Raw genomic sequence first — 9,297 nt, 5'->3', positions numbered from 1 at the left:
TGCTGGAGTGTCTGTGGATGTCATTTCATGTTCCCTGAAGGAATCTTCAGCCCACCCTCCGCAAACAGGCAGCCAGGTGTCTAATGGCTCCTTACTGGAGGTGGAATTTTGTGGATGGACAGTAGCTGGCTTTCAGTCCAGCAGCGTTCGTCCGCACGTAGCCTGCTGTGGGAGAAGAGCCGTCAGGCTGAAATTCATCGGCAGTGTAGCCAGAAACTCCTAGAACATCGAGGGCGATGAGACCGTCTCGCCATATGAGCGGAAGGAAAAATTGCGCAGGAGCTCAGAATTATTTTTTGTTCCACTGCTGCCCCCTGCTGGACAAATTCATATTAGATTTTTTTAAAGACGAAAAACAATTAGAAAAGAAAAGTTCTCGAACGAACTTTGTTGGCTTGACAAAGCGATTAAAAAGATTTTTAAAGGCTGTTTGGGTGTTTTAACATTGAGAAACTACTAAATACTGTTAAATGATGTTAAACGCTGTGTAAACGTAAAATGAAATCCTGAAATACTTTTGAAATCCTGAAAAACTAAGATTAGGTTAAACGCTGTTAACACGTTAAATGAAATCCTAATATTCTGTTGACACCCTAAATTCTGTTAAATGATGTTTAACACTTTTTAACCGTAAAATGTAATCCTGAAATAATGTTACAGCTTGTCAATTGCTGTTTAAACATGAAATGTAATTTGCTGGGGTAGTTGTCACTGAGGGCTATTTGTCTGATGGGGTAGTTGTTGAGGGACATTTGGCTTTGGGGGTTATTTAGATGTTGGGGTAGTTTTGGTTGAAGGGTTAATTAGCTGGGGGCTATTTCACTGTCAGGGCAGTTTTGGGTGCTTATTATTTAGCTGATGGAGTAGTTGTTGAGGGGTATTTAGCTGATGCAGTAGTTGTTGAGAAGTATTTAGCTGTTGGGGTACTTATGGTTGAGGGGTTATTTTGCAGATGGGGTAGTTATTGAGGGCAATCTGGCTGATGTGGTAGTTGTTAAGGGGCTGTGTGGGGTAAGAAGGGTTGAGGGGTAATTGGGTGTGGGGTAGTTGAGACTGAGGGGTTATTTAGCTGTTGGGGTAATTTGGGTGGATGGTTAATGGGCTGTGGGATAGTTGAGGTTGTGTGGTATATAGGTGTGGGGCTAACTAGCTGTGAGTTGAGGCTAACTGCTTGTGAGGTAATTGAGTGTATGTGGTCATTTAGCTGTGAAACAGTTTTGTTTGAGGAGTTATTTGGCTGTTGGGGTTACATTTGGTTTGAGAGGTAATTGGCTGTAGGGTAGTTGAGACTGAGGGATTATTTATTGAGCAGTGGTAGCTCAGTGGTTAAGGTAGATCAGTAATCAGAAGGTTGCCTTTTCAAGCCCTACCACTGCCAAGTTGCCACTGTTGGGCCCCAGAGCAAGAACCTTCAATTGCTCAAGGTGTATTCAGACATACTTGTAAGTTGCGTTGGATAAAAGCATCGGCTAAAAAACCTGGAAATGTAAAGTTAGCTCTTGAGATAGTTGTGGCTGAGGGGTTATTTAGCTCTAATATGGTTTGAGGCAGAGGGGATATTTATGTCAAGGCAGTGGTAGCTGAGTGGTTAAGGTACTTGACTTGTAATTGGAAGGTTGCTGGTTTAAGCCCCGCCACTGTTGGGCCTTAATCCTCAATTGCTCAAGCTGTATTCAGTCATAATTATAAATCACTTTGGATAAAAGTGTCAGCTAAATGTATGTTTTGTGATTGAGGACTATTTGGCTGTGGAGGGTAATTAGGGTTGAGGGGTACATTAGGGTGAAGGTTGTTTAGCTGTCCATGGTAGAGGGAATGAGGAAGAGTAGTGAATCCATGAATGTGTTCTGTGAATGTGGCCTACTATGATATCATAGAAGTTTCATTTACAAACTGTTCATTCCCAATGGATAAATGAAAACCTTTCTGAGCAGTCATGCAAAAACCGGAAATCCGATATGTCCCAACAGAAACAAGAACACAATCCCTATATTGGAACTACGTTTCTGCCAAATATCATGGTTCTACCATTGAGGGCTGTAAAAAATGTGAAATATTTGAACAGGATAATTATATGGGGCAATAAAAAGAACAGAATGTTGATTGTCAAGCTAACGTAATTATGAGAATATACATGTAACCCACGTTTACATAAAAAATAGCATTATTTACTGAGAAGAGATTTATGTTCCACTTTAGATTCACAATTGTGAATATAATCGAAGCTATTTATTCTCATTTCAGCTATAAACAGGTATACTGTGAAATAAAATAACGTTCTTACAGGACTGTGATGCAATGCAAAATAAGAACATAAGTATAGACAATAAATGTGAAAATACAGATAACACATAGGGCATTGACCAGTTCACAACACAAAGTGGATGTGCAATGGATGTATTATATTGTGATATTTTAACAGATATGCTAATAGCATACAGCAGCCAGTAGACTAAATTAAGAACAAAGTATTGTTAAATGGAATTGCACAGTGTGGCTTTAAGGTCCTGAATGCTTCGGTACCTCTTCCCAGATGGTAGAAGAGAGGAGAGGTTATTTTTGAGGGATTTTTGTTGTAAATGTCCATAATGGAAGAGAGAGGCAGCCCAAATGATCTTTTTGGCTGTCCTCATGGTGAGGATGGTGCCAGGGGGATGAGTTTTCTTCAGGCTCCTCAGGAAGTAGAGTACCTGCTTGGCTTCCTTAGCTATGGCGCTGGTATTGAGGGTCCAGGTAAGGTTCTCTGCTAGATGGACACCAAGGAACTTGCTGGTGACAAGTTCCACATTCAGTATAAAAAAGGTGTCAGTGACTAAATGTTCAATATTTTCTCAGTCTCAGCTGCCCAAATCCTGAAAAATGACACATCAGTCAATGTGTCAGTGCCTAAGATGCGCACTTCCCTGGGTTAAAACGTGTACCATCAAAGCAGGTCCACTGGACATGCATGCTGCTGCCCATTTAAACCTTTTGCCAGGAAGGACTTTCACTGGAGAGGAGGGGGCTGTAGAACTTGAGGTCTAAGCTCCGCCCACCTGCGCTTCAGCTGCTGCTTCAGGGGCTCTGGGGCGAAGCTACACTGAACAGCCTGATGGGACAGATCCCACACAGCCTCCGGGCCCAGGGCAAATATGGAAGCAGCTAGCTGGTACTCCTGAGAGAGGTCAGTACAGAACACCCCCTTATCGTCCGTCTGAAGGGAAGAGTTGAAAAGGAGAGTTGAAGGCACGCTCAGTAATTTCAAACCCTCAAGCACTGGTTCATCCCAAGAAAGAGAAAAGATGGCCTTACACAAAGCACGCAGGGGTGTCCCCGATCATACCAGTACTGGAAATGGTGCTTGTCATATGAAGGTACAGTCTGATCCTTGACATTAGACGTCAAACACAGCTCTGTAAAGGAAGGTGGAGAGTAAAGCAAAAGCATTCATTCTGAGTCTCTAGAAACACTGAAATAGGAGTGCATTTTCTCAAAGCCACAGTGTGTGCCTTTTTTTAAAACCAAAAAGAAAAGTTGATCACTGAAACAGGTAAAAAAAATAATTAAAAAATTAAAATATATGACAGAACACCTGCAATTACAAACATACAGAATGTTATGAAACCTGCAATTTGAAAAATATCAACAAAAACAACAATGAGTATTAGTCACCTATAGGAATCTTTTGCTTGCAAACTTTATCCACAAGGCTATCTGAACCTCCAACTTCAGGATGCAAAAATGTGCCATGTCCAATTCTGTCAGGAGGCAAGTTCAACAGTATCTCAGACTCCTCCTTCTGAGAAGGAACCTGAAACAACATGGACATATACTGCAACCTAGTTGAGTCTTCTAAGAACTTCTAAGCAATAGAAATGTTTAATACTATTGTATTGTATAGTGTTGTGGTCATACCTCAGACAAATGTAATGCCAGCTTAAGCCCACTGTTTCTGGCCCTCTGGAGGGCTGGGAGCATATCTTTTCCATTGCACACCTTTTAAATACCAACATAAAACATTTTTTAAACAAAATTTAAAACAGTAATGCTTATGGTCTGTACTGCAAGGCCATATACATTCTGAAAGAAATGAACTCCACTGACAGCAGGGTCGCCGCTGAGGTCCAGCCCCAGCACCAAACCGTCGCTGGACAGCATGAAGTCCTCGGCAAGCTTCACCGTCTCCATAGCTACACGAGGGCCATTTCTGCGATCCACAGACACTAGAAATCTGTTTGAGAAAAATGATCCTGAAAACTAGCACCTTTAATGGAGATTTAAGTTAAGGTATTTCTAAGATGGCATTGCACAGTACTTTGTTTTGGAAAGAGTTACTAACCTGACATCTATGTCAACTTCATCTTGCTTACTCTGACGGATGGCTTCAATGATTGTTTCAACATATCTCGTCTTAGACAGACCTTGACAAAAAGGCAGGGTAAATCGTTATAAATAACAACATGTATCAAAAGGGATGAACTCATTAATGAATGAAGGCTGCATATACCTCATGAGCATTCTGGAGTCTACTCATAAAACCCTAGCTACCTGATTTAGCTTCTTCTCGGGGCGTGCTGCGCAATTCCAGATACTTAACGCCATCTGTAGCAAACTCCCGAACAACATCCTTAGTAACCTGTTGAAGTAAAAGATAGCTCACCAAATCTTTCACCAGGCTTCAACTCTGAACGTCAAAGCAAGAAAGATTTACTTACTTACCATTAGGATATCCTCCTCTGAGTCAACAAGTTGATGAATCACTTTGAACATCTGGAAGCATCTGTGACAGAGGACAAGCAACACCAGCAGTATTGTCTTATTTAGTGCATTATTTGTCTGCTCAGAATTTCAGTTGCTCACTTAATGTTTTTCTGCCTGTATTAGAATTCAGTTTTCTCTCAAACATTTGCTCTTATTGTTAGAATGATGGAGTGAACATCTTTTACAATCCATGACGACATATGTGGATTGGATCCACACACTTTTTTTTTCTGACCCCTAGATTTAAAAGAACTGAGACTCTATACTAATATAATTGTATTTGCTGCCGTTAGCTGGTGTTGGTGAAAGTACGTACTCTTCCAGGGTTCGTCGCTGGCCGCTGCTAATGGCAGTCATACTGTGCTCGATGTTGAGATGCGGCTTGCGAGCAATGAGCTTCTTCATAGTTGCAAAGCTGACAGAGCCATTGAGATGCGCATGGAGTTCCTATAAGTCAAAAATAATTATCAGCCACGCTGCTAAATCTTAATCGTTTCATTAATTAGCTACTCCATAAACTAGCTAAATGTGTGGCTTGACCTGAGCCATTCATTTTCATCTTGATTGGCAGCTAGCTAGCTACCTGTCTAACTAAATTAGATAGCCAATCTGCAACTTACTTCAAGCAGCAAAGATTAGCTAGGTTAGCTAACCTAGCTTGTATTCGCTAAGGTCACTTACCGCTTTAGGCAAATGTCGGTAGAAGGTATCGGCGTCGGTCTCCATTCCTGCTCCTATGTTTTGTTGTTGCTGTTATTGTTACTGTTTGTGTTACCCGAGTGTCACGTTCGCTGTTCCTTCTGCACACTCAGTCCAACCTTCATGGGACTTTTACTCCGCGCTGAGTTTTATAAGGAGAAAGGATGAAGACTGGATCACCAGAGTGCTCGCCATATATACCCAGTTTTTACCCCAAAAGCAGAATAGAATTGCATTTGTAAAATTAAATTAAAAACATTTTAGACTATTGACAAGTTTATATAAGTCTATAAAGCACATGGCCTAATTTTAGCTAGATACTGAACATAACCTCTTACTTTACACACTCACTTCCCACTTCTAGAACAGAGTAACTAATGATAGGGAACTCCTGACCATCTATCGGTCAGGAGGAGGAACTGCACACTACATTCAGTCGTTTTTCTTTTCCCATAAATAAATCTTGAGGAACACTTGTTGGCTTTCCGCCGCTGAACTCGACTAGCTTGCTGGATTTATTTTCCAAACAGATATAACACGGATCGTTTTACAAGCTGCGCCAGAATTCCAGCATTCAAACTCTTCCGAAAAAAACGATTTTTGTTCATTATTGCCCACCTTTATTTATTTGTCCGTAATGGTGCATTCAACAGATACATTTCTAACTGATATTATTAAAAAACAACAAAGAAATTAATTATACACATACAAAAATGTAACTAAAAATGTAAGCTCATTTTAACATCTGGAAACAAGTTTGCATAGGTTACTGGCAGATTAAAGGCTACATCAGGACATACTTCAATAAACAGAAAACAGATTACAAGTGAAGGAAAAAAAATCATTAAGTAGCCTATGTACCTATGATCATTATCAATTGATCAACTGAAACAACAAAATTACAATGGCTCAGTTTCAGAACTCTTATAGCAAACATTTGATCTCATTTTGAGTGAGCCACACAGTACTTAATCAATTACAGCATCTTTTACATGTATTAAAGCCATTACCACTAACCCTGAGACTAAGGGATCAAATTATTTTGCAAGGAATGTGTTGTTTCAGAATCTGTTTTTATGCTTAAGCAAATTATTGATCAGGAAAGTTAAGAAACATCTGATCCTAGATCCTCTCTCTCACCCTAAAGCTTTGTGTACATGGGTTTAGTTCACATGACATCACACTTTTCAGTTGACTGTTTGAGATCTTCAAGAGTGGTCTGGGCTTTGTCTTTCAGCTCGTCAATATCAATATTTTGAATGTTGGTCAGCTGACCCAGGAAAGAGTCCTGGTTCTCCTCCTCCTCGTTGTCCTCAGCGATCATCTTAGCCAGCTCCAAAGGGAGCTCCACGTCTTTGCCTGCCACCTCAATCTGAGTTTTATCTATCATGCTCTTGGGGTGGAGAAACCCACGCAGGTGGGTGAAGGACAGAGTTAGCATCATACAGGGAAAAGATTATGATATACACATATATAAGGCCAAAAGTGAGGCAATTTCAGCATGTCACTCTTAATCTGGGTTGGTGTGAGCTACCTTGTGTTATGTAGTGCTACCTACCTTTGGCAGCCTATATTTATCCCTAAGGTGGGTCCTAACTGTGGCTCTCTCTGCCTTCTTCTGAACAAAGTTGGCATCTCGCTCCATCCTAAGTGAACATGATGTGTTTCATAGAGTTAACAGCTGGAATGCCTTGTATTCTGAGGTGGCACCAAAAAGTAAATGCCACAAATAAATTTTTTGTTTCCTGTAATTCTGACATTTTAAGCATATTTTTCTGTCATTCAGTGTGGAGCAAATGCAATCCGAGAAAACATAGTGTGACTCGATCCAGAAAATGCATGTGAAGGAAAGAAAGCTGTTTGGGTATTTCTGGAAAGAAGTCATAGCTGAAGTCAGGTCTAAACATGGTCACAGAGGGCAATGTGGCTGTATTGATTGAAACTAAGGCGAACTGTAAATGAAAACCACCTTTCCAGAAGCCTCCTTATATTACATATGATTCTATTTTTGCATCGTATACCGAAAAAGATGTGCCAGACCCGCAAAATGTATTATTTTGTTTAAAGTTCCAGTTATTTTAAGTTATAGGTGTCGGCTACACGTTAACAATTAACTCTATACAGTTGTTTTTATGCATTCTTTAAAAACAGCAAACTTTAAAAATGCCCCGTCATTGAATGAATGTCCTTAAATGAAGATGAATGTCTTTAAGTGTTAGCTACCTACCTGTGATCCCAGTGCGCACCCAAAGTATTGAGGTCTCCCGCGTGTTTCTCGACATTTTCTCTCCAGAAACCTAAAGTAAATACGGGCAAAATTACACTTACTTTTCCTCGGCCAGCTGTTGTTGATATTGAACGAACTCTTCCTGCGTCATCCCTTTTGCTCCTGCCACGGACTTCTCATCTTCGGGTTTTTCCTCCGCAAGACCGCCACTGATATCCTTAAACTTCTCCCCTAATACGTGTTTCACTATGAACGCCATCGTTCCTCTTACGTTAAGCAAGTCTTCACTTTGCAACCAAGAAATCGGAAAACTTCGTTAACTGTAGTTTTGGTCTGCACTGTAATGAATCAACTGAGTAAGACAGAATAAGCGTCCTTCCTTTTTTCTTTATGCAGGCTTCCGAGAGCTACGTTTTCAGCACCGGATTCTTATGGACAGCTCCTGCTCAGCGCAAGTAAGTATGCTGCTCGTTTACTGCTCGTTTCCCTCTTTATATGAATCAAAGGTGTGCTATTCAGTTACACATGACGCCGCTACCACCGTCGCACCTCGTGACTTTGACTTTGCGCTTCCCTTAACAGATTAGTTTTGGAGATGTTGAATATGATTCTCAATACACTATTAAAACACCGGATAAAATTCCAATAACAGTGTTTTAATGTTGGTCTGTCTTAACGGGACTGGAATCGTGTAATTCGGTTAATTTACTGTGGTATCTTAGTAGAAATAAAAGCTATGCTATCCAGCGCCATCAGGTGGCAATAGTTACTGCTAGTAATTGAATAACAGCCACATCATTTTCTGGTACCCTACCGAAGACGATGCCGATGATTCTGGAGCTGCTAGCCTGTAAAGAAAGTAAATATTCAACACACTCATCAGTCTACTATTTTGTCAAGTAACTCATGATTACATTGACCTACTTGTTAGTTTTCTTAACGCTTTGGTTGCCACGTTTATTACACTTTGGCATAACAGGACATAGAAGTGCAAAACAGTGTACAGAACAACATAACCTGCATTTGTTTCCATGTAGATTACATCTTTTCAGCTACAATAAAGGGACAGTTTGAATTAAAATGTATACGTTTAGACCCTGTTATGTTTCCTGTAGCCATCATAAGTTGTACTATTTAAAGACTGTAAATATGAGAAGGAAAAAAAAAACAAACAAAAAACCCCAAAAGCTTGCCGATGCCTAATGACCCACAATGACTGGCCTGTGGACACTAGTAACTGATGAGTAATCTAGCCCATTCCTTTCACTTTCACAAACATTTCTAACATGATCTGCACCTTCCATGCACAGGATAAGGCTTGCACATATTCTGCTTTAAAGACACTAGTTAGAGAGATGCATGGTCTTTAGCTTGCATGACCTCCTGTTATTTAAAAAAAAAAAACACACCACATATTATTAGAAAAGTAGCAGAAGCTAGTGACTACCATGAATTGCTAGATCCTCTCCCAACACGGACCATAAACAGGGAAGTACAACGATTTGCAAATAGAATTTGCAACATCCACCGCGTATTAAAATATTAAATCATTTGGTTTATATTTAAAGCATAAAACTGCTCTCCTTATTTTATTAGAACACCAACCCTGTATCAACAATCACTCATATTAC

The 9,297-nt window shown here is 40.2% G+C and overlaps 2 protein-coding genes across 3 annotated transcripts; both read right to left on the bottom strand.

The window, feature by feature from the left end:
* Positions 1 to 2,207: 2,207 nt before the first annotated feature.
* mapda (N6-Methyl-AMP deaminase) lies at positions 2,208 to 5,812 on the bottom strand. Of its 2 annotated transcripts, XM_081699506.1 has the most exons (11): positions 5,778 to 5,812; positions 5,422 to 5,581; positions 5,057 to 5,187; positions 4,699 to 4,759; positions 4,528 to 4,615; positions 4,319 to 4,400; positions 4,084 to 4,210; positions 3,895 to 3,975; positions 3,652 to 3,811; positions 3,292 to 3,392; positions 2,208 to 3,193 (listed from the first exon to the last, which is right to left on the bottom strand). In XM_081699506.1, exons 2-11 carry the CDS (start codon positions 5,464 to 5,466, stop codon positions 2,987 to 2,989), a joined length of 1,083 nt encoding a protein of 360 aa, XP_081555632.1. In that variant the 5' UTR covers positions 5,467 to 5,581; positions 5,778 to 5,812; the 3' UTR covers positions 2,208 to 2,986. The 2 variants fall into 2 exon arrangements, with proteins under 2 accessions (XP_081555632.1, XP_026869682.2); XM_027013881.3 differs by lacking the exon at positions 5,778 to 5,812 and having other exon boundaries at positions 3,652 to 3,790; positions 5,422 to 5,771.
* A 224-nt stretch (positions 5,813 to 6,036) lies between these two features.
* cplx3a (complexin 3a) lies at positions 6,037 to 8,555 on the bottom strand. Its single transcript, XM_027013921.3, has 3 exons — positions 7,768 to 8,555; positions 6,998 to 7,085; positions 6,037 to 6,832 (listed from the first exon to the last, which is right to left on the bottom strand). Exons 1-3 carry the CDS (start codon positions 7,923 to 7,925, stop codon positions 6,608 to 6,610), a joined length of 471 nt encoding a protein of 156 aa, XP_026869722.2. The 5' UTR covers positions 7,926 to 8,555; the 3' UTR covers positions 6,037 to 6,607.
* Between the last annotated feature and the right edge of the window lie 742 nt (positions 8,556 to 9,297).

This window comes from Electrophorus electricus, chromosome 16 (assembly GCF_041902795.1).
Source record: "Electrophorus electricus isolate QZ-2024a chromosome 16, ASM4190279v1, whole genome shotgun sequence".
Taxonomy (NCBI): Eukaryota; Metazoa; Chordata; class Actinopteri; order Gymnotiformes; family Gymnotidae; genus Electrophorus; species Electrophorus electricus.
Note: the sequence above shows the minus strand (reverse complement) of the source record. Positions and strands in the feature narration are given on the sequence as shown.

What these genes read in the sequence shown, in the direction of transcription:
- cplx3a (XM_027013921.3), bottom strand. Translation starts at nt 7,925, where the DNA reads ATGGCGTTCATAGTGAAACACGTATTAGGGGAGAAGTTTAAGGATATC. An exon ending in CAACAGCTGGCCGAGGAAAA is followed by an intron (nt 7,086 to 7,767) that starts GTAAGTGTAATT and finishes ATGTTCACTTAG; the next exon opens with GATGGAGCGAGATGCCAACT. An exon ending in ATAAATATAGGCTGCCAAAG is followed by an intron (nt 6,833 to 6,997) that starts GTAGGTAGCACT and finishes CTCCACCCCAAG; the next exon opens with AGCATGATAGATAAAACTCA.
- mapda (XM_081699506.1), bottom strand. Translation starts at nt 5,466, where the DNA reads ATGGAGACCGACGCCGATACCTTCTACCGACATTTGCCTAAAGCG. An exon ending in CAGAGGAGGATATCCTAATG is followed by an intron (nt 4,616 to 4,698) that starts GTAAGTAAGTAA and finishes TTACTTCAACAG; the next exon opens with GTTACTAAGGATGTTGTTCG. An exon ending in CAAGCAAAAGATTCCTATAG is followed by an intron (nt 3,393 to 3,651) that starts GTGACTAATACT and finishes CTTCCTTTACAG; the next exon opens with AGCTGTGTTTGACGTCTAAT.